Consider the following 23,859-nt stretch of genomic DNA (forward strand, 5'->3'; position numbering starts at 1 on the left):
AGTTGGCATGTGCAGTGATATATGGGAAGGTGCTTTTCTGGGTTAAGATAAAAAAAATCCTGGTATCACGTCACACTATCAGGCACCCCATCTTAATCTCCCTGTGCCAGCCCTGCAACTTGAAATACTCAGCGGACAGAAATGAAACTTTATAGAAATTAGGTGGTCATCATCCTTATCAGATGAATATGATTCCATCAGCATGATTTTAGCATCTTCAGAAAAAAAGAGATTTACCTGGAGAGGAGCAAGAGAGGTCTGGGACGTGGATTGTAGAACTTTTCTGCCAGTCTGCCTTGGGCGAGTTGGCTGGGAGATGGCCTCGTAATTAAAATCCTGCTTAAACATATGCTGCTGGTCAGTCATAGTAGAGGCACCGACATGGGAAACCAGACGGTAACCAGAGAAGGAAAAGGAAAGTGAAACACAAAAGTAACACTCTAGAGCCCACAGGGTGCAGAAATAGATCTGAATTGGACGAATACTTATCTGACCACTAAGCATGAAAGCGGAACCCAAGTACTAATATATTTTTACCCCAATCTCCAAAATTAATCAATATTGTATATGTGAACATATGCTCCTGGGTTTCTGGGTTATTTAATTGACCGTTGTAATCAGCAGGACACCAGTTACTCAAACCCACATTCTCTGCCCGCAGTTCTGGGGAGACATGCGGCAGGAGAACATGGGGAATAGAGGTGCAGACAATGTCAGCTTTAGGGCCTCTCTTCATCACATCGGTTCCTCTCATTGACCTTGGGGCAAAGCAAGAAAAATTTCAAGAGACGAGCATATGCAGCATATGTACAAATAGCAATAGACTTTGGCTATTTTTTAGGAGAATGATTAAAATTTATGTGGTTGGTACCAATTGAGAACTTTAATTCTTTATTATTTGTCTACTACTTTTCGGGCACAGATCAGAATCCAACAGATGCTGAGCACCTACTTTGTGTGAGGCCTGAGGCAGATGTTTTTAGGTATATTATGTGTGGGACTATGGATGAGGGGACTCTGTCCCAGGAGTTCCAATGTATTTTATCATTTCTCTATAGAGAAGGAAAATACAGTTTTGGTCGTTCTTTGCTAAAATCTTCTGGCTGAATCATCAAACCAGCTGTGCCCTTCCAGTAACTATTATGAGCAACAAATCAATAAAGTCAGACCTCAGATTCCTCTACCTTTCAACTTTGGCAGAATCATAGAAACTCTTCTTGATTTGGTTAGTGAAAGCCGGTGGAATTCAATCCTTGTTGCTCAAAAGGAAAAAAAAAAAGTTGGGGAAAATGTTATTAAGGTACTATTTTAAGATAACCTATTTAGCCAGTGATCTTTTATTATTTTCTTTGTATGTGCAAAATTCTTTAATGAACACTATTGAGATGGATAGTGTCCAGATTGAAAAAGAAAGTTAAGGGGAACTGCTCTACACTTTAAAAATGTAAGTTCCCATAGTGCTGCTACACTCATATTTGATGTTCAGACTCTGTGTGTTTAGCAGTCCAACTTGTAACAATAGAAACGCTTCTAAGCCTGGAAGTCTGGCAGTATTTCCAGTGTTCCTGTGTTTAAATTGGCACCTGTAGTATTATATTAGGATGCCATTTTTTGAACTTGGAAATAGAAGAAGGTAGAGAGAGATTTTACTATAATTCATATGTGGGGCTGAGTCTTAGGGGGAAAATAACTTTACTTGGAAATAGAGTAGTAATATTCTGTAAAGTTAATAAATATCTACACTCTATCTTGGGAATAGGAATTGCACAACTAAGATTTTATGGGACTTTGGCTGTAGTATTTACATGATTGAAATGAGTGTTTTAGCCAAACTGAGCATAAATTTCAGATAAATACCAAAATTGAAGGGGAGTTTAGGTGTTTTAAATATTTGACTTTATCAACCAGTGTGGACATTCAAGAGTCTCAAATTCAAGAGAGTCTCTCAAATTCAGTTACCTCGTTTGTCAAGTAGAATTTAGAATGACATCTGCTTGCCTGCTCTTCAGGGTTGACATTAAGAATAATTGAGATAATGCATGGGCAAACCCTTTGAAGACTTCACAGTGCTAGTTAATTGTCAGGTATTGGTTAAGCGCAGGGTACTGTCTCCCCAGTTTGTGACTGAATGAGGTCCCTGCCTGCAGGGGGTGTGTTGACTGTTGGGGGTTTAATTTGCATTCATATGTGTAATCCCAGCTCTGCACATTCATACACATCAAGCTAAAAGTTCAAGGGAAGGTACTCGTGACAATTGAATGGGGAAGATATGAAATTCACCAAAGAGCATTTGGTAGTCTGGGCTAGGAAGAGATGGTTTCATGCCGAAGACCTTTATGTCTTTATGAAGGCCTAAGTCTTTATGATAGAGCACTGTTTGGATAGAGTCTTCCTGAAAAAGAAATGATGGAAATGTGTAAAGCATGTTTGAAGAGCCTGTCGTCTCATCTTCATTTTCTTTTTCCTTATATTCCCATTCCTCGTCCTGCAACATCTCATCTTTTCCATTCTCTCTCACATTTACTCATTGCTTTCTCCATGCAGAGCCCTGCACACATGGATTAAGTTATTTAAACCTCACAACAACTTCATGAGATGGCTTCTCATAAAATTGTTACCCCCAATTAAAGTGATAGAAACTGAGGCTTGTGAAAAGCAATTTACCCAAGGGAAGCTGTGATGTGAGCTGAGGCCTTCCGAACCCAGAGCCAGGGGTCCCAACGGCTGCCAAGTCCTGCTTCCAGTTTGGGAGAAATGGGGAATGAGGTTGGAAGGGGAGAACTGGCCAGACTCACGAGGGCGGACTTGGTCCTGTAGGCTCAGGGGAAACAACAGAAAGCTTTCGAGCAGAGCAGTAACATTCTGAAAGTTGGCATGTGAGGAAAGTTAATCTGGATTTTTGGTACATAGACAAAATTTACCACATAATTAATAATCCGAGAGTAGAAATGAATGACAAACAGGCAAGCATGAGTGTTTGCTCTTTGCAGTCCAGACTGAACAGCCCAGACTCCAAAGAATAATTTTTGAGGAAGTTGAGTCAGTCAATCTGTCCCCCTCTACTTTGCTCCTCTGTCTGGATACATTTGATGATACACATTCCGGTGCTTGTGACGTCACTGATCATCACCACGGAAACATCTGGGCTATAACAAAACACTGGAGCGCAGCGTCCCTGAATGTGTCAGGGAGGAGAGGAAACTGGCTCCAAACGATAAGGCTCGCAATAACAAAAATTCAGTCAAATACGTGAGCAGTAGCAGCCTTGGTCATGAAGAGAAATAGAAGCGTTACCATTCTGAGAAGCCCAGAGCAGGAGTTGTGCATTACTGAAGTCTGGGCAAGGTTGATTTTGAGATGCTGCTCACATTCAAAACACAGTTTCCTTAAAAACCCACTCTCTATGCTGTCTTGCATGATGACAATAGAAATCCTTTAGGACCTGAGAGCTTGTCCCTCAAACTGCAGAAAACCTTCTACACAGCGGGGGTAGGCTAGTCGGGTGTGGTCTTGCATGTTGTTATGGGAGACGCCTCTAACCATCAGAGGCAGAAGGGACAGTGGCTGTGGTGTCGGTTTATTGTTCATGAGCCAGTGGCAGTATTAGTTGTGTAGTTGCAGAAATTAATAATTAAAAGATGATTCTGGGCCCTTCAGAATTTTAGAAGGTACATACTTGGGTATCACATCATGGGCTCAATCTAGCTTGAAGCCGTTTTCAGGTTTGGGTCACATGGTGCTTTCAGAAACTATGTATTTGTTGCTTTTACAATCAAAAATAAGGAGATTTTACCTAAACACGGAGATCTGCAAATTCTCTTTATATTCAGAAGAGCTGGCAGGGTTGGACCCCTGTTTTCAAATGGCAACACTTAGGTCAGACGGAGGAGTTGGGTCCCTTTTGGGTGGGGCAGACACTACTCCATGGTTAACCACATTCCACACCTCTCCCGTGGTGTCATCCCTAGCCCATCTGAGTTACTTTCCTGCTTGGCTCTGGGAGCATTTGATTTTGTGATCACTGTTGAAGAGATTAGAGATTCATTATTCCTAGCACAAGTTCTGGCATAGGAAAGGTAGCTCCTAAATGGTAGCTCTGGTTGTTCTTTATCAATTATAGGCTCAGTTGTTTAAACTTGCTCCTCAGATCAGTGCTGTTCAACAGAACTTTCTGTGACTATGGACATGTTCTGTCTCTGTGCTGTCCGAGATGATGGTCACCAGTCCCATGTAGCTATCGACCACATGAAATGTGGCTAGTATGACCAAGAAATAATTTCTACTTTTATTGAATTTTTAGTTAATTAAAAAATTTCAGTAGCAGCATATGGCTAGTGACTACCGTATTGGGCAAAAGCAGGCTTCAGTAATGAGATTGAACATCCGGTGTCCTCGTTTACAATAAAGTGTGGTGAGTAGATAACTAGGGCCGTGTGTTCATTTTACAAGAGATGACTTATAGTGAGCTTCATCACCTGCTTCCTGAAAGGGAGCCACCTTTTACCTCCAGACTACAATTCTTGCCAAAAACATATGCCAAAGACAAATGTTGTATAAGACGTCATATGTACGTTTGTACCAATATACGTAAGTCACCTTAAGCTTCAGTCCAAAGTTTCACTGCTCTTGGCCCTCTGGCTGTCTGGTCAAGGGTACTCTGTAAACCTAATAACTAGGCCTGTGTGTGGAAGAGCCTGAGTTTTTTGATGAGCTGCTGGCCCCTGCCATTCGTAATGACGCAGAGCCAAGAGCCAGTGTTACCAAGGGGATCATGGAAAGCGCTGGAGCCCTCCGCGACTGCTAGAGGGATCTCACATCTTACGACTCCGGCTCGGAGGGCTGCAGTCTGTGCGTTTCCATCACAAGCCTACGTGGAACACATCTAATGATCGCATTGCCATAAACCAGCCACAAAGGAGGATTCTAAAGGATCTTTCTTTTACACCACTAATTCATTCATTTGCATGTTGTTTGCTTCGCTGAGCCCAGCAGTCACAGCCCTCCCTTTTCCTTTGTCACAGGGTTGGAAACCCCAGAGCCATCTATCAGGCTCTGGCTTACTGGTTACTTACTGGCCTCTGCCCTGAAACTTGTCCCAGCCAACTTTTCCAGCTGGAAAATAAGTAACTTCACCTCTTCTGGGGAGGTATGCACAGGAGGGCAAAATAAATGTTAGCCTGTTTCATTCATGACGAAAACTCTGAGTTACAAACCCCTACTCCTAAAAGAGCCTCCTTGCAGATATAGAAATCCTAGAGAAGATGACAGAAATGGCTGGGGTAGCTAATTTTATCAAATGATGATGAATACCAATCTTCTTGTAATGGAAAAAAAAAATACATGAATATATTCTGCTTGGGTCGTTCATCTAAGTGTGTCTCATCTTTTCTCACAGTCAGATTCTGCAGGGAGGGTACCCAGCCTTCCTGCTCGATATTTATGGGCAAATATGAGGGTAAACCTCGTGTCATGACAGTGTATTGAATGAGTCCTAGAATTCAGTAGGAAAAAGACTAAATAAACCCTCGACAACAAGGACAAGAGAGCCGCCATAGTTTTAAATTCCTTCTTAGGAAAATTCATTGCAAAAAATGTCTTCTAGAAGAAGACCAAGCTGATATCAACCGAGACTAACTAATGAAATGTTAAATTATCTGCACACAGATATGTTTTCAGTGTTGCCTTTAGTCCGGCTCCCAGACACAAGGAGGCTAAAAATTCATATTCAGATAAGGAAAGGCAAACCTTGGCGAACAGATGGAGCAGAGTTCAGCATAAAGGTTTAATCCTATCAGGCCGATTCCTGTATGACCATCTGCATAATCCAGCACACACATTCAAGGCCTGTTAAAAATACGACTCTAGCCAAGATTAACATCACAGATTTTCCACTAGACTTGCTCGTATTTGACTTTATGATTTTTCAGGCCCAGGAAGATTGCCTGCAAATAAAGACTTGAGTATTCCTTGAAGAAGCACTTCCATGTTACTTTTTTTTTTTTTTAACCTGAAAATTGTTTCCTCTTTGCCCAATATGGGCTGCCCGTTTTTGGAAAGTTAATTTCATTTTCCTTTTTTCCCTAGCTTTCATATCTCGAACTTTTCTTACAACAGGATAATAAGGAGAATTGAGCTAAAAATAAATTTTGTGCATGAAAGTTCTCCTTGTCAGGAAGAAAAGAGTTATTTACTTATTGTATAATCAGAGGCAAGTGAACTTACTATTGTTGCAACAAATACCACAATTGGATCCATGCATAATTCATTTTGAGGATTGTCCCACCTTCCACAATATTCCCCCCCCCCGCCCCAATTGTGTGGCTGGTGATCACAGAACAAGAGAAAAAAAGAAAAGAAAACAAAAAACAACAAAAACCAAAAAACAGTGGCAATATTTGCCGTTGGTGGTTGTAGGATTAATATTTTGTACATTTTAATTTCGGATTTGGCAGAGCCAATGTGAAATGGAAAACAGCACGTTCTCACCTCCTGAGTTATAAAATTCTGAGCTTCCGAAGTGTTAACAAACAATTTTTGCATATTATGAAACAATGCTGTGTTGCCTGTCATTGAATCAAAAAGCCTTCAACAAGTCTTTCAAGTGCAATTTAGAAGTTACAGGTACATCAAAATGTCAAGATTTTTCACTGCTAAATTGTTAAATAACCCTGCGTACAGATCCTGCACAGGGTGGTAGATCTCAGATAGGCAAACTCAGAAATCGGAAAGTGCTTGTCCCAGAGTACAGATTACAATTGTTGCACTGGATTTCTGTCCTTCCTTTGCTCGGCGCTCTCTCTGTCCACGGATTGTTGAGGAATTTTGCTGATTCAGAATAGAGTAAGTAAACCTGCAAATTAAAGAGGAAGCATATACAATTTGGGCCGTCTCTGCATTCAGCCAACGGCATAATTTGGAATTTAGCTAAAGATACGCTTAGGTATCCGCGTTAGGGTAACAGTCCCTTAATGCAGATGAATGTTGGGTCTACATTTCCATCTACTGACTACGGATTTTTTCCTTTTCTTCTTTTCTGCGAGAGCCATTAATGTTGTCAAAGCGAGGGGCTCTGCCAAATCAAGTCATTTCAGAATAAAGGATGAAAAACACTTGAAATCCTCAATCTCCTCATTTAATATTTAATACATTTAATTGCGTCTGGTATTGAGAAGTCTCTGTATCACGGGTTACATTTCTCTTCAAAGTGTCACACGCACAGACACAGACACGGGCCAAATCTCTTTGCCAAGTAGCATCTAGATATGCTAGTGGATGGGGCAATAAATGCAGACCAATAACAAAACAAAATGAAGACCCTAATAAACAATAAAATGCTTAACTGCATAAAGCAATTACTGAAAAAAATTAAGGAAGGCAGAAATAAATCTAGTAATTCAAGAGCTTTATTTGTTTGTTTATTTGTATTCGAGAGCTATGTTTATTTATTTGTTTATTAGCTGACTAGGGGTCCATGGTGAAGTTAGCATACTGAAAGGGAATTTTGCACATTCTTTGCACACCATCACAGCTATTGGTTCCAGACATCCAGCTGGAAGGTTGGTGAACCCAGAAGAGATTCCTATCCCGTGCAGGGTGAAGATATAGAGGGTCAGTCTCCCCATTAGGGACAAACTTGCTTGCCCTCCCTCCTGGCCGGTAGCTACGAGCTGTCTGGATCACAGAATACAGGTGTTGGTGCTGCTGATCTGGGGGTAGACCAGAAAGTCGTCATTTCAGTTAAAAAACACAGCAAGAACGATTGTCTTGACTTAACACGAAGAGCAAGTATCTGTGCATTGAGTCCCAGGTAGGAGTACTTAGTGTCCCTGTCATTCTTGGGTATGGGCCTGGTCTCAAGCACAACTTCACCAAAATCAAATAGATAGAGGGATAAGGACCTGAGATTATATGAGGTCAGAGGTACCACACAGAAACAGGCTGAGCTCATGGGTTTCACAAGTCTCAAACTTTGGGACAATGACAATAAAGTCAGTTCCTTATTTCTGAAAAGATCACCCTTAATATTCATTCCAGGCAAATGAGAGCCTTAAAAATAATCCTTTCTTAGAGGGACTGATGCCACACCCAGCTCCTCAGTCAATTTAGCTGGCTAGGTAGCAAGTCCCTGGATTGGAAGTTCCTACGAAAGTTTTACAGTAAACTTCAGAACCTTCAGTGATGAGGCTGTTGGGGATTCTGGTGAATGAATCAACTCTGGCTTGTGGAGAACTGGTGATAACAGTAATTCTTAGAGCAGCAACGAGCAGGTCCAGTGCCTGGCACATCGGAAAACAACAAAACACAAGCAGGCACGTTCTGCATTTTGCCACAAGTCTGTGAGCAAGAACCACTGCTCTGAGAGGGTAAGAGCCTTAGAGAGGCTAAGTGACTGCTTCAAGGTTGCCCTGAGTGAGAGAGGTGGAATTTGGACAGCTGGAGCTGTGGCCCATTTGCAAATACTGTAGTACTCTGAATGTTAATCAATTTAACACAATTGCATCTTTCTGTGTTTATTCGGGAGCCAGTAAGGGCTGGTGCCAGCATTTTCACCTCCATTGTAAGCATCAGTTATCTGCTCTGTGGAAATGCTCATTAATCGAGAGATCTGGCTAACAGGATGCTGGAGAAGGAGAGTTTACCTCCTTTCACACGCTATACACAACGGAGATGGCAAATCAGCTCATCTCTATTTTAGTGGAATTTTATCTTGAGATTTAGAAGGGGATTAGAACGTTTCTCAATTTATACATTTTACCAACTGTGGAAGGGTTGTTTCCCCCAGCATATTTAAAATACAGGAATGGAGAGAAGAGCCAAACAAAGCATGTCTAATGAGACTTTCATAATAGGACCTCAACTGTCACCAGTGCCTCATTTTGGTGATGAGGGATGATAAATCTTGCACCCAGGTCATCTTACCCCCAAACAAGTGAGGTATTGATCACAGTACAAGAGATTTCGGAGGCCAAAGTAAGAGCAGCCCCAGGACCCTGCTGATAGCTTCACACACCACTAATTCACCTCAATGGGCAGGCACCTCTGAGCTCAATTAACCCTTATCCCCAAGGCCACCCATAAACCCTGAGGTAAACATGGCTTTCCTGGCCCTGGCTTTCTATCAGTGAAATAGATCATTTCTATCAGAGGCGGAGGCTCGATTCTAACTTACAAATTCACCTTGCGGTAAAGAGCCTGATGCTACCGGTGTGAGTGAGAAGGCACTTGAACCTTGTAACACTGATTGGACAAATCTGAGAATTTTAAACTGCTGAGGGCCTCCGTGATTGCATCTGCCTTCCGTGGTGAGCAGAAGGAAATGTAAATGCCCTGGATTGTCTGCACACAGACCGTTAGCTGTTAAATATCTATTGGAGGCTGAATGAGTTCGTCCTTCCTTCCTTCCTTCTTTCATTCATTCATTCTTTCTCTCCCCACCCCCCCACCCCCAATCCTTCCCTCTCTTTTTCTTCTCGCCACGACCATTGTTCAGAAGCAAATTGGAAATCTGGTAATGAGGCCCTGACTCACGGTGTAGTATTAGAGTCCCCAGCCAAAGTTCAACACCCTGAAATGAAATTTAAACCAATTAATCTGTTAGATTTTTATCGCTTGTCCGTGTTTTCTCAGCAATTCCCCCAGCACGTGGCCTTTGATCAACTCTCATACAAACGCTAAAATGTGTGCCTGCTGCTAGCAAGATGGGAATGACATTAACATGGGTACTCATAAAACAATCAGAGCAGAGAAGCCCTCAAACAGGCAGGGCATGGTAATATTTAATAAAAGCACACACATAATCTTCAGAATTAGCATTTTGTGCCTTGCAGTACCTTTGGGAGAAGAGCTTTTATTTGTGGAGTGATCATTATTATAACAAAGAAGAGCTACCTAATAATTTCCACTTTAACTCTGCAATGTGCCACGAGCATTTCAGAGCCATTATGCTAAACTGTGGTAGGGTAATCATGTTATTGTCATAGTTTGAAGGAAAGAAAATCTCCTCTACTTTGGTGGCTGTTGGGGGTGGGGGAAGAGGTAAAAAAAAAAAAAAAGAAGGAAAAAAACATCAACTTCAACTTTAATTTTTAATGAGTTTTAGAACCAGGAATTGGCTCTCTGTCTTTGTGGTTACCTAGAGTGTGAAAATTCACTGGTGAGGAAGGAAGAATCTTTTCTTAATTAAATCAAGACTTGGCTGGTGAAAGTGGCTTTGTATTCAATCAAATCCTCTCCCCTCCCCAATTTCATAATATTTTCATAGAGATAGGATTGTATTGATTATTACAGTCCTGGGCTGAATTGAATCATTTATAAATCTTTGCACCTTCAAATTCTATGGAACACATCTACTGTGGCTATTAAAAATAACCTCTTCTTCTCTTCTTCCTTTTGGTGTCTCTTTGGCTCTGCTGAATGAAAGAAAAAACAAGTCCTTGGCTGCTTCAGATGTGGTCTGGGCTTTCTCAGAGTAAAGCTTACCCAAAAAGAAGAGAGAAGGAGAGGTTCAGGATTTGTTCGTCAGCACCATTGGACAATTTTTTTTTTTTTAGTTAATATACATTTGTTCTAAATAGTGCAACCTTTATCTCTTACAGACTTAAATGCTCTGTTACTTAATTCTTGTTATGATAATGTATTACCTTCACGCATGCTCACTGAAAACATTCGAATCATACCGCTTTCTACAGAGTAAAATTTAATGGTTTCCCTCCCCCTCGACCCCATTCCAACCACGTGGCTGTTTCATATGGACCCACTGGGGACAGTGGTTGTATTTCCTTCCAGACTTTTGTTCACATAACTATATACAGGTGCATATACAGGGGTATAAACAAGCTCCTATATGTCATTTTTTTTAAAAGATTTTATTTATTTATTTGACAGACAGAGATCACAAGTAGGCAGAGAGGCAGGCAGAGAGAGAGAGAGAGGAGGAAGCGCCCTGTCATTTTTTAAGTAAACAAGATCACACTGTTCATTAGACTACAAACTGTTTTTTTACGTACTAATATACTTTGACATTTTTCCATGTCAGTTTATAGAAGTCTTTCCCTTCCATTCTCATGACACTCCTAACATCCTAAAGTGTGGATATACCATAATTTATTTAGCCACTTTCTAATTAGAGACACCTAGACTCTTGAATATTTTTACTGTTAATACTGCAGTGAACTTTCGGGTACCTGTAGTTTTAGGTACATTTGCAAGTATTTCCTGGGCTGCTTTTAATCTGGCAGGTTTGTTTGTGACTAGGATAAAAGTGTAAAACGGTAGCCTGAGAGTTTAAAATATTTTGCTTACAGCTTACACGTTCCCAAAAAAAATTAAATCAGTTGCCAGCATTTAAAGATTGGAAAATTCACATAAAAATCTGGTTCAGCTTCTTTCAAAAGATCAGAAGCCCTGGGGCACCTGGGTGGCTCAGTGGGTTGAGACCTCTGCCTTTGGCTCAGGTCATGATCTCAGGGTCCTGGGATCGAGACCCGCATTGGGCTCTCTGCTCAGCGGGGAGCCTGCTTCTCCTCTGTCTCTGCCTGCTGCTCTGCCTACTTGTGATCTCTCTCTCTGTGTCAAATAAATAAATAAATAAAATCTTTAAAAAAAAAAAAAAAGACCAGAAGCCCTGACCACACTGGGCCTGCATTTGTGTAGGGGAACGAGTGGCTAGATCTTCCCCAATTCCTAGTGTCAGGGTCACCCATCTCATGTTTGTTCTGAGACTCGGAGCTGCTGTATTCATTTGTGTTTTCTGCCTTGGCCTGTATGGACCTGTGAGTTTTTAACAACCACTCCTGGGCCCCCTCTGTTAGCTAGTCGCAGTGTCTTCTACCTTGTGTTATTGACATTTTAGAGTTCTTCATTTGGGGGAAACTATTCCATGCATTGTTGACTATTAGCATCTTTGACTTCCAGGCGCTAAATGCCAGTAACATCCCTTTCCCATCTCTCTGTCTCTCAGTGGAACAGCCCATGAGTCCTTTACATATTTTCCAAACTTCTCAGTGGGGAAATACAACAGAGCTTCCTCTTAAGACTTCTATGACACACAAATTATAGAAGCACCTATAGAATGCTTTGAAGCCCAACTTTAGAAAGGTGTGCATGACTTCCTTGTTCTAGGAATGGCATCTAATCTCTAAGCGGGGATAATGGACGGTTGAGTGGGGAGGTAGGATGATGGAGGGGTGTGTCACTCTTTCCTCAAAATACTTCCTTCAACAGTTCTTTTCTCCAAAAAGCTAAGAAGGTGGTGTCACAGAGTGTTTCCACAGCAGCTTATCTCTGGAAGCTTGAAGAAGATCTTTCTTTCCTCTGGCTAGTTGATAGATAACTTTGTTTCTGGTTGGTTCCTCACAGAATTTGAAAACATTATCCCTTTCTTTAGGAACTGTGTGAAAGCACACACACACACACACACACACACTTACATGCCTTCTTTATACTACAAACAACAAATGGAAAGAAGTGGAGGGGATCAAGGCTGAAAGCAGCTTGACCGTGCTATCGGAACATCCTACTATAGGAGATTCTCTCAAAGTTAAACCAACCCGGTTCTGCCTTCTTTGTACTCTGATAAGTAAGCCTGGAGGAATCCCTTCTTATCTAAAGAAATATCTAAAGAAAGACACTTACCTAAAGAAAATTTGCATTATTACAAAAATAAAATTTTAAAAATAAAAGCTCATACAGATAATAAACTTCAAGTCTCTTTCGTTGTTTATGAGGGTAGTCACAGGGTCAGCATTTAATGATGCCATTGGACTTCACACTTCACCATTAGGCTGGACTCCTTGAAGACCCGTTCAGTTAAACCAAGATCCTGTTCTCAGAAGTATCTGGAGATAGGGTGCTCTTTCTACTCTACATTAGCAACTGAGGCCTCTGAGTTAGAAATTGAGAATTGAGATTTTGAGACATTAACTAGAATGTTTCCAAACTACTTTTATGTTAGGAATTCTACGTAGTTGTTAAATGTACTTGATTTCTCTTACACATTTCTTGAAATCATGCATCATACTCTGCCATTGGTTTGGGAATACTCAATAATGCATTTAAACATCTTTACTTTCAAAGAAAAATTCTGCTTAAGAAAAAGTCCTATGCCTGTGGAGCATTGATCACAACTTTTATGTCTGTTAAAAATTGGACAAGAACTTTCAAGTCATGAATCACTTACATTTTCTTGATTAATTATTTTGTTTTGGGGAGAAAGTGAAGGAGAGAAAAGGCATCTGAACTGTCCAGTTTTAGTTGTAAATGCATTACTATGAGTTCAGCCAACATGAAATGTTTAGTTTGGATATTTCCTAATTTCTCTGTGCTATTTTATAAGATGAATTTGAATCAAAATCAGACCCATTCTACTTGTTTGTGTGGTGGCACGTGAACAATGGTCCCACCGGGCTGGGCTTAATATTTTCTTTTCTTCTTGCAAAAGTTAAAGCATGACATGTTGCCAAATTTGACAAAGTCCAATAGTTTTTTTTCCAGTTTTTTTCCCGTTAAAATTAACTGGTGCTCTCATTGGCTTCAATATTTGGAAAGTCAGTCTTGGATACTTAATAAACTTTTTATTAAGAGAAGGGTCTCGTTTCCTCTCCTTGCACAATATCTCCCTTGCTTTAGAATTTTGCTTTGTTCTTGTTCATAAAAGTAATAATGAGAACAACAACATGGCATCGTGGAGTTAAAAATCCTTGGTGTCCTCTGAGCCATTTCAAAAACATAATCCTACGATTATGTTTATGCCTAGCAATTCTGTTGAAATTATGCCATCCTCACCAGGCAAGCCACCTCCAGTCTGTTTAGAATCATGGTATTTGCAAATTATTTCCCATCTCCAAGGGCCATTTGTAATGGAAAGAAAAGAGATACGAAATTTTTTTAAAAGTCCATTCTAGCGTTTTATGCCTGGGAATGGCAACAAAGCAAAGGTCATGGGACTTTCTGTGGTTCAGCCCTGACTCAGCTATTTGGTTACATAATTCACCCTGAGTGACCTGCAAACTTTACATCTATAAAATGGGATCCATGACATTTGTTGAAAAAGTCCTAATGATTCCTAATGAGGAATGTGTCTGTGTTAGTGTTACAGATAGAAGGCACGGAGCAAGAATATTTTCTTGCTCTGGCCTCCTTTCTCACTTCCCTTTGGACAGAAATGCTTATCTAAAAATCTATCGATTTTCTTTTCGGGAAGTATGTTTAATTATGAAGCAATTCAATAAGGTTTCCAGTGTGTTCTAAAAAGCCACGCAATTTTTTTTTTTATCTTTAGCATCTCATAAATTAAATTTTGCTTCTGTGTTTTATTTTATAAGCTTTCAGGTTTGAAAATGATTGGGTAAAATATATGTATGTCAATAGAAACAATGAAACAGATGCTTTTAAAAACTGAAATTGCACCCTTAGGTTTCAGATCCTAAAGCAGCTAGGAAATGCTGAGATCTTGGGGGACTTTCTGTTAGTGGAAAGATAAAAGATATTTTTTCTTTCTTTTTCTCAAGTCTCCATCATTAAAGTTTGGTTCTAACAGCAGACTCCTTCTCTTTTTCATGTGTGTTGAAAAGCAGCTACTCCCTGTATCAAAGCCATCAGCCCGAGTGAAGGATGGACGACGGGAGGCGCGACTGTGATCATCATAGGGGACAATTTCTTTGATGGGTTACAGGTCATATTCGGTACCATGCTGGTCTGGAGTGAGGTAGGTGTTGTCTGAACATTAATATCTAATAGGTTGGTCTAGTTGAGGATACTGTCTACACTTGAATTTCTAATAGAGTGTGTGTAGAATTTCGTGGTACCACCCTGGGTGGGCCAGCTCTAGTCTGCAGAACTCTGAGAAACCGGGAGACATGGGTTGGGTACACCTGGAGGCACGACTTTCTACCGGGATGACTTCCATCCTCTGGCCTGTAAGCACCAGACGAGCTTCTGTTTTGTCATTTGTCCTCTTATGTTAGCCCTGGTGTGGAGGTCCTATTGTATATTGGGAATTGGAAAGGAGATGCAAAGTCACAAAATATAAAGGAAAAGCCCTGTTCAGACTTCAAGAAGATAGTAATCCGTGAACAGTTGTAGATGGGGTCTACTGGAGACCCTTCCTCAAGGAGCACCATTCATGTGGCGGTAATAATGCAGCTGTAGGTGGTTCTTGACTTATTCAGGGCTTCTTCATCCAAGAGTGAGGGATTGACCAGCGCAACCTCGAAGACCCAAAGGCTTTTTCCAGCCCTAAGAATTTACGTATCACGGGCAGCTTAGTATGAGACCCCAACCACATGAAAATGACTCTGTTCTGTGTGTGTAGTGCTTTCTAAGCACTGTGATCATTATTTTGACCTGTCAGTTGACTTGCCTGGCAATAATCAACGTTAGCTCGAGATTATAAAACATAAGCATCACTATTACATAGACATCATGGAAAGCATGTCTTTGTTTTCTTTCTGTATTCTGAGCCTAGACTTCTCATCCAGCATGCCCAGAGCCCATTCTCTTTCACTTCCCCGAAGTTTAGAATAAGACCCATGTTAGGTCTATAAGGTACTGCTGAGCTCATTCATCCTGCTTGTTTTATAAGCAGTTGTGTGACTCTCTAAGCTTTTTTGGAACTTACTGTACAGTAGGCGCTGTGCTCAGCCCTTGACACAGATCATCTCAATCCTTCCCTCTTAGCACCCTTAGCACATATCTTTTTTTTTTTTTTAAGATTTATTTATTTATTTGACAGACAGAAAGAGATCACAAGTAGGCAGAGTGGCAGGCAGAGAGAGAAGGGGAAGCAGGCTCCCCACCGAGCAGAGAGCCTGATGCGGGGCTCGATTCCAGGACCCTGAAATCATGACCTGAACTAAAGGCAGAGGCTTAACCCACTGAGCCACCCAGGCATCCAGCACATATCTGTTCTTGATGAAGACATTAAGGTTTAGAGATAAATAAGTACAAAACCCCAAAGCAGCTGCGTGGAGCCTGTGGCGTGTGGATTGTATGTATGTAGCCACACAGAGAAGTCAGTAGCAGAACTGAAGCTAGAACTCAGATTTTTTTATTTCTGTATCTATCTGTCCTCCCATAATACCAGTGATCAGACCATGTAGATATTTTGTGTCTTCTCTCTAGGTGTGCTGCTGGGTAAGCAGAGAGTTAAGGTTGATCATTGAGCATGTTTATCTTCCCAAAGCAGAGCCTGTCTTTCTTTTTAAGTCTTCTATGTGCCCGTCTTACTGCCAGGAACCCACTCTGGCCAGCCCCTTGCCAGCCTGTGCTGCCTTTGGTTTTGTGTTTCCAATGCTCCTGACTAGCGGCCTGTGCATGGTCCGAAAATCAAAGCTCTCACAGAACTGAATCAGAGATGGGCTTCTCAGTGCACCAAACTGATTGCTATCTGAGGTGGATGGGCCATCCCAGCATGAAAGGTGGACTGAGCTCCCGCTGCCGACTGTATCCATTCTTTGTTGGGACCGTTGGGTTGTAAAATTAGAAGCATCACATACATGTCAGTCTGGTGTCTTTATTGCAGCTGGGGACAGCGGTCCTCACAAGGACAGCCTCTCCCAGATCATGTGGGCTATATATTCATCCCTTTCTATCTCTCATTCTGTTGCTTATCCTGGAAGTTGGAAGAGGGACGAATAAATATAACATGTACTTCTTGCTCCATATTACTGTAGTCGAGGCCTGAGAAGTGGGACTCAGATTTGGCGGGAAGTCTTACGAAACCTCTGAGAATAAGGTGGGTTAGTCTGAAACTTCCTTTAAAACTTTGTATCCAATCTTTGCCCAACGCTATATTGGTTATGGAACAAGGACTTTGATATCTCAGGAAATCATTAATTTGTACCCCTACCCTGTTCCTAGTCAAGGTCCTTGGGTTTCCTCTCGGTTCCCCAATATTCTTGCCCTCTTTTGGGAAAGGTAAGGAAGATTAAATTCTAATTTAGATTTATCCAAATTACTTCAAAGGATCTGTTTCCACACAACAAAACCAATGTAAGTCATGAAAAAAAATAACCCAGTAAGGCTATACCTTTGCCCTCCCCTTTCCTCAGGCCCTCCACTGCCCTGGGTCCAGCTAGGAGGTGAGGGTGGGGGACGCGTGCTCCTTCTTGGCCTCCCACCTCTTGCCCAACTGCTCTCATGTGTGATTATGTCATAAATCAACTCTAACCCTTTCCGGTGGAAACCTACCAGGCAGTTTCCAAAATTAGATATTATTTTAAAATAAGTAAATCCTCTGCCGTAATAGAGGTGGGAGTCTGAATGGAAGATATTGGGTTGTTATTTTTCAATAAATAACAAATTGTTATTTATTGAATTGTTGTTGATATTTTTGGGTTGTTATTTTTCTTGACATTTCAGAAACATGAGCCTTGCAGAGGTGAACTTCTTATAAATATTCTAAACTATTTATATATTTATATTTCATACAGACATGATTTTCTCTCCCTTTTAGTGAAGGGAGAGAATTTGGTACTGCTTCAATTCCAAAAACCCATTGTGTAATACTGAGAAATTAAGAAATAACTCACATTTCTGAAGGGTTTATCATGCATGGGCACTTACGGGTATCACTTTATTTGATCCTCCTGATAGCCCTGTATTAGATCCATTTGAAAAAACCAGGCATCAGAGAGGTTAAGAAACTTACCCATTGTCACACAGATAGTGCTAGAGACGGCATTTTATTCTTACATTGGCTCTTTTTACAAAGGAAATAAAAGCCCAAGTTACTGAGAGGGCAAACGGACACATAAGAGAGGGAAACAGGACAGAAATAGGAGAAAGAAAAAAACATGCTTAGAAATCCAGGTGATAGAGGAGAGCTAGTAGTAATACTGACAGTAGTAGTGACTGTGGTCGTTGTTTTTAATCACATAAAATTACATAAATGCCTTTCATTTGGTAGAGGCAAAAATCATCCACCAGTTCTGGACCATTTCTGCAGGCTTCCATTGGATAGAATCAGAACTCAATAGTGTGAGTATTTAAGAGAAGATATCTATGAAAGATCTGTGGAACAAATGTGTAGTATGACTATACCAGCTACATTCCCTGAGTACTTGGTTCCTGCCAGGTACCACGCTGAGTGTTTGGTATGGCTCTCCTGTGAGCATTGCAACGTCTGTCTACCATGTTGTTCTTGTTTTACTGATGAGGAAATTGAGGCTTAAGGAAGTTAAATAAGCCATTGAGTGATCAAAGGGGAGACATGGGATTTGAACCCAGACAGCCTGATTCTAGGGCCTCTCCTTCTAAATAGTCTATGATTTAGCCTATGCCCCAATTTTTACCCTAGTGTTTTATCACATCAGACTAGGGTGTGATGCTCACCATTGCCATTGATGTCTTGTGCTGTGGTGAGGTGGGGATGGGTATCTTAACAATTACTATCACCTTCCAGGCTGAGGTAGACTTGGGATACAGGAGTAAGAGTGATCTCTTCATTATCTGGTTGTATATGCTTGTGGATGGAGCCATTGGCTTCTAGGAAGAATTTATCCATGTGAAGGATACATGCCTTGTGTGAGGGGCAGAAGACAACCTCTTCCTTGCCAACATAGAGAACTTAGGTAGGACAGTGAACCTATTTGGGCCTCATCTTTACATAGGACCCCTATCTATCTGACTCTTTGTGCCCTGGCCACAGGATCTGTGCCACCTCTAGGACCTGGTTACTTCTAATTTTAAGTAGACTTTTATCTCTTCTCCATTTCCTCATTCTATAGCCCAAAGCACTCAGGAAGCAGGCTGGTGGGCCAGGACAAGCAGATAACATTTTAGATTAGCAACTGATGCTATTATTTGGAGTCTTTTTTTAGCTCAAGAATTTTAAAGAGTGAGAGAAAATAGGGCTGGCTAATTTACCCTCCTCTGTGCTCTTTCCCTACCAACCCAATCTTCTGCAAATGAGTAGTTCAGCTTAGCTCCCTGATTGCCCCCTGAGGGTTGGGAAGAAGAAAGGTGGCACTCCATTGTTCCTCACTCAGGGCTGCCTTCTGTGAGCTCCCAAGTTTGTGGGGGGACTGCCTCGCTTTCCTGTGAATTTGGTTTGCCATCTTTGTTCTTCATCCTTAGAGCATTTCTTGCCTTTTCTCCTATCTTTCTAGAAAATGAATTATTATACTGATACCCTTGGGCTTCTTAGCCTGCCTTTACCCAAAAGACTTAACAAATATATATATGTTATAAATAAACCCAGGAAAAATCAACAGGATTGATGTGTGCTCGTGATTAATGTGGGTTGAGTTTTTTCCTCGATCAGAGATATTCTTGGTTGTTTTTGCTTTTCCATCAACATGTGATTTGGAGGGGGGAGGGGCTGCTGCTACTGGTCTGTAGAGCAAATACTTCCTTTAATATCTCCTTGAACTGCTCTAATTGCTAAGCAATGAGTACTGCTTGGCTTGCCTCTTGGTGTCTAGCACAGGGATAGGTACTGCGGGTGATCATGATTAGCCTTTATGGACTCTGGTGTTTTATTTGGAACAGGAACTTGCTCCCATGAAACAGATTAAGGAGTTACATAATATATTTTTATAATCCAGTGTTAAATGACTAGCTTAAAATTCAAAGCAAGGTCCCCGAAGGCACAGAGAATGGTACAGGCAGAAGTAGGCTGTTCAAATAACCAGCCAGGCTCCTGTGATGTACGGGTGCCTCTCTCTGCTAGGCATTTTAGGCTCTGACCATCCTTTGATTTAATCACAGCAGTCTCTGGGAGAATTTATACAGCTTAAGGTATTTACGATGCCTGTAAGAAAAGCACAATGGTGAGATTGGTGAGGAGCAGAGATGAAGGGGACTTCAGGCAAACAATCATCCAAGCAAGGGTTTAGATGGCAAGGGTTGGCGGTGGGCAAGCAGCCAGTCCGGAGACGTGGGTGTTAACTGCAGTCCTTCTATTGCTCAGTCAGAGGATCTAGATTTTAGTTAGTGTTGGCCATCGGGCCTCAGTTTCCCCATTTGAAAATGAGGGACTTAGACTAAATCCTCCTTGAAATCAGCTATAATTTTATAATGCCTTTTATCTAGAGTTTATTCCCTTGAGAGTTCCTTCAAAGTAAGAAGCACGAAGTGATGATCGGTAACAAGTAGCTTCTTTTCTTCCACTATTATTCTTTACTTTTACAACACACTTGCAAGATACCAATATCATGTTTATTTGCAAAAGGATTCATCAAAACCATTTAATTAGCTACAAAATTGGATCTCCCTATAGATATATCATTAGTCTGTATTTCTACGTTCTACACTTCAGGTCCTGGTATCTGATATCAACAGGAGACCTAGACCACAATGTTGGTCTGATTCATTTTCCAGATAGTTCTGTGGAATATACCAATTTTTTTGGATATCAATAGGTATCCCATGGAAGATGGTGGAGGGAGGTTTTTCCTGGTAAGTCTGGGAAATGTTGAGTCAAATAAATTCAACTGATCCTCGTTCGAGGGCATGCACGGTGAATACCTGAGATAAAGTGTAGGACATGTCCCAAACTTTTGTGACCACAGAACCTGATATATTGGTGATGGCTGGATTCATGTTAACTAAGCAAAGCCATGAAATCTAGTCATGAAGCAGTTGGTCTGGGATAGACGTGAGAAAATCATCTGAAGTATTTGCAGAGTGTTATTCAGATAAGATCTGGAATGTGTAGAGTCATTATTCTTTAATGCTGCAGGCTTTGAACAGAATTTCTCTCATATTTTGCATCTGGTTCTAGTCACTGCACACTTGGCACTAGATGCCATGTGATTTTACAGGACAGTTACATTTAAAGATGGCCGGAACCACTTAGCTCCGATGGAGAAGGCCGTTTCATCAATGTAGGAACCAGTGAGCCTCACACACGGGCTACGTGTTGTCTTTTGCATCCAGATGTTTTCTTCAACTGCATTCCCAGAGATAAGGGGAAGTCCAAAGAAACTTCTGTTGGAGGGTGAGGTGAAGGAGACATGTGGGTGAATACAGTTGGGTGAATAAATGGCAGTTTGGGGGCTGAGAAATGATTTCCTGCTTTAATCCAAAAGCTGGAAAACACAGTTTTAAATGCAGTTCCTGACTTCTTTCTTCTTTCCTATCTCTACTTTCCATTCTCATCTATACACATAGCTCAGAGGAAGGATTGTAAATAAAAAATAGCATTTGCTCCTCTGTGACATTAAAAAATGAATGGCTACAACTCATACATGTTCTCACTGGAAGTTTCCCAGGCTTTTTTGTTTGGCCTTGATTTTTACAGAACCACATGTAGAATCACAAAATTTTGAGGGCTTTGAGGAACCTTTCCAGTCATCGAGTGCAGCTGTTTTTTGGAAGCGAAGAAAAAGAGGCTCTAGAGTCATACAGTGACTTGTCCTGGGAATGCATTAGCTGCTTCTTAGTGCCGGTGTCACAGCCCAGTTTTCCAGATACCAGCTTCACCCCCTATTCAGTTCTCTCTTGCTCCAGTTTTCTCATGGTATTTCTTAGTCTTCTAATAAATTACCTTATATTTGCTGAACCCTCCCAACTTTTATACATGATGGCACTGGCATTCTAATGACTCTTATTTATATCACATTTGTATGCAATACAGTTCCATTCAAATCAAACATACAATTAAGAAAGGCAGAGAAAGACATTATCACAAATATCTTTCAAAATTTCATGATGTCAATATGGTATATAAATAGCTATGTCATTTGTTTTACATATATCGAGGCTTACATGTATATGTTTAATTCAGGGTTTCCTACTTGTCCTAAACATCTAAGCTGCCAAGTCTGTATGCAACCTCTACTTATCGATCACCTGTCAAGTGGAAGATGCTTGATGCAAAATCATAAACTTTATTTGTGAGAAATAAAAGAGGCAGTCTGAACTGGTTGCATTAAACTTTGAGTGTGACTTTGAAGAACACCTTTCAAGCCCAAGTTATTTTATGGGGAATCATTTTTAAATGAGCCAGCATATTTAAAAAAACAGATTAAAAATACTCTAATGGCCTCTTTAATGTAGTTACATAGTTACAATCATGCTCACCTTATTCCTAAAAAGGCTTTAGTCTATATTTTTATTTTTAAATGACTAAGGCACTTGAAATCTATCCTCAACATTGATAATTATGGGATGGTTAGGAATGACTTTAAGATGACATTATCCATGAGTTGTTCACAGTGCTTTCAGAAGACACACGTATGTGCCCATCGCTTGAAAATGGAAACCAGGCAAGTGTGATGCATTTCTAACTTTAACATAAATCAAAGACAAAATTCACACCTGGCTGCAGTCTCTGGACTTTTATGAAGAAGACGGATAACTATATATTGTTGCTTTCATTTTATATGTGCACTCAAGTCAGATCACTGGAATGACTCCCTAATGGTCTGAACTAAAGCCTTCCTCCTTACACAACCTTACTGGCTTCCTCCTTCCTAAAACCACAACTCCTTAGTTTGGGATTCAAGCATACCCCATGATGGCTCTGACCTTTCTTTTTAACATTCTTGCCCACCATTCATCTTAACTTTGGCTTTACGTCACACTGAGTTGTTAGTGGCCCCTTATACCCGGCGTGATTTTTGCCTCTGCACTCTGGCCTTTCTTATACCATTCCTTCTTCCACAATGTTTTCCCTCCTTTCTGTGTGCAAATTCTTCTGCCCTTTAAGATCCAGTAAGATGCCACTTTTGTCTGGGAAATCTTTCCTTACAATGTAGATATTGAATATTTCCTTTCATCCTAAATTCCTACATGGTCTTCTCTGTATTATATTATGTTCCTTATAACTTTCTATCTTTAATTATTGTGATTTAAGGGGATGTTCTCTCTCATAAGGCAGGACCCATGCTAAATTCACCTTAGTCTCCAGTGTTTAGCCCAGATCCTCACATATCAGAAGCATTAATTTATACACACTTACACAGAATAATGTTGAATGACACCCTTCCTTCCTTCCTTCCTTCCAACAAATGTTTTTTATTAACAACTATTGTATTCCATGATGCTTCAATGTGTCAGTACCAGGTAGATTACACTTTAGTTTTTGTTAATGCATGTGTGGTTAAGTAGTTTATATTTAGATTTATTTATTATGCAACAGGAGTGCACACAATTACCTTAGTGTAAATCTGTTGGTTATGGTGAGTACTTTCTAGTACTAGTACTAGAAAACTAGTACTTTCTAGGTGATTGGTACCAGTGAGACCTTCTCCTAAACTCCTTATAGGCATTATGTCAATTAACCCTCAGACTCATCAGATAGCTAGCCTCCTCCCTTGTCCTACCTTCTTCTCAAGTAATGAAACTGAATGCCAGAGAGGTTGAGTGACTTTCCAAAGGTTCCACAGCTGGTAATTTGCAAAGCTTGGACTTGAACCAAAATCTCTGTGATTCCAGAGCCATCTTTGAGCGGTCTAGTAAGGATGAAATAAAACTACGCTTACCCAGAGAAACTGTTAAATAACCTCAACTCAAAAAAAAAAAAAAAAGTAAATATAGAAAATAACAGACTTTAGGTAACCAGAACAACAATTTTTAACAAATTATCTTATCTGTTTTCCCTGGTCATAGCAAATCAGAAGGAGCAAGCTAGAGGCAGGTTGTTAGAAGCAGGCTTAGTGACAGTAGAAATGACAGCTTAATGTCAAGGGCAGAAATGGAAAACCTAAAAAGCAGACGCAGAACTATATTACTGTGTGGCACATTAATGACTGTTCATAATGACAGTGGCCCTGAGTCATCAAGACAGAGATGGCAATTATATTCAATATATTCTCTCTAAAACAGCAAGATGTGTGTAATGCATCCTCAAAAGACTCCCAATGAAAGCAGCTGTCATGGTACGGTATTAAAGGGGTTTGGCTCTGGTTTTCCATG

The 23,859-nt window shown here is 40.7% G+C and overlaps 1 protein-coding gene across 4 annotated transcripts in view; it reads left to right on the forward strand.

Moving 5' to 3' along the window:
- The window catches only part of EBF1 (EBF transcription factor 1), a 384,990-nt gene that overhangs the window by 272,024 nt on the left and 89,107 nt on the right, over window positions 1-23,859 (forward strand). For 2 of the 4 annotated variants that reach the window (XM_044230428.1, XM_044230443.1), the window contains exon 9: window positions 14,571-14,704. In XM_044230428.1, coding sequence (XP_044086363.1) covers window positions 14,571-14,704 — 134 coding nt within the window. The remainder of the gene's footprint in view (window positions 1-14,570; window positions 14,705-23,859) is intronic. The other 2 variants (XM_044230435.1, XM_044230452.1) reach the window with 1 other exon arrangement.

The sequence above is a fragment of the Neovison vison genome, chromosome 1 (assembly GCF_020171115.1).
Source record: "Neovison vison isolate M4711 chromosome 1, ASM_NN_V1, whole genome shotgun sequence".
NCBI lineage: Eukaryota > Metazoa > Chordata > Mammalia > Carnivora > Mustelidae > Neogale > Neogale vison.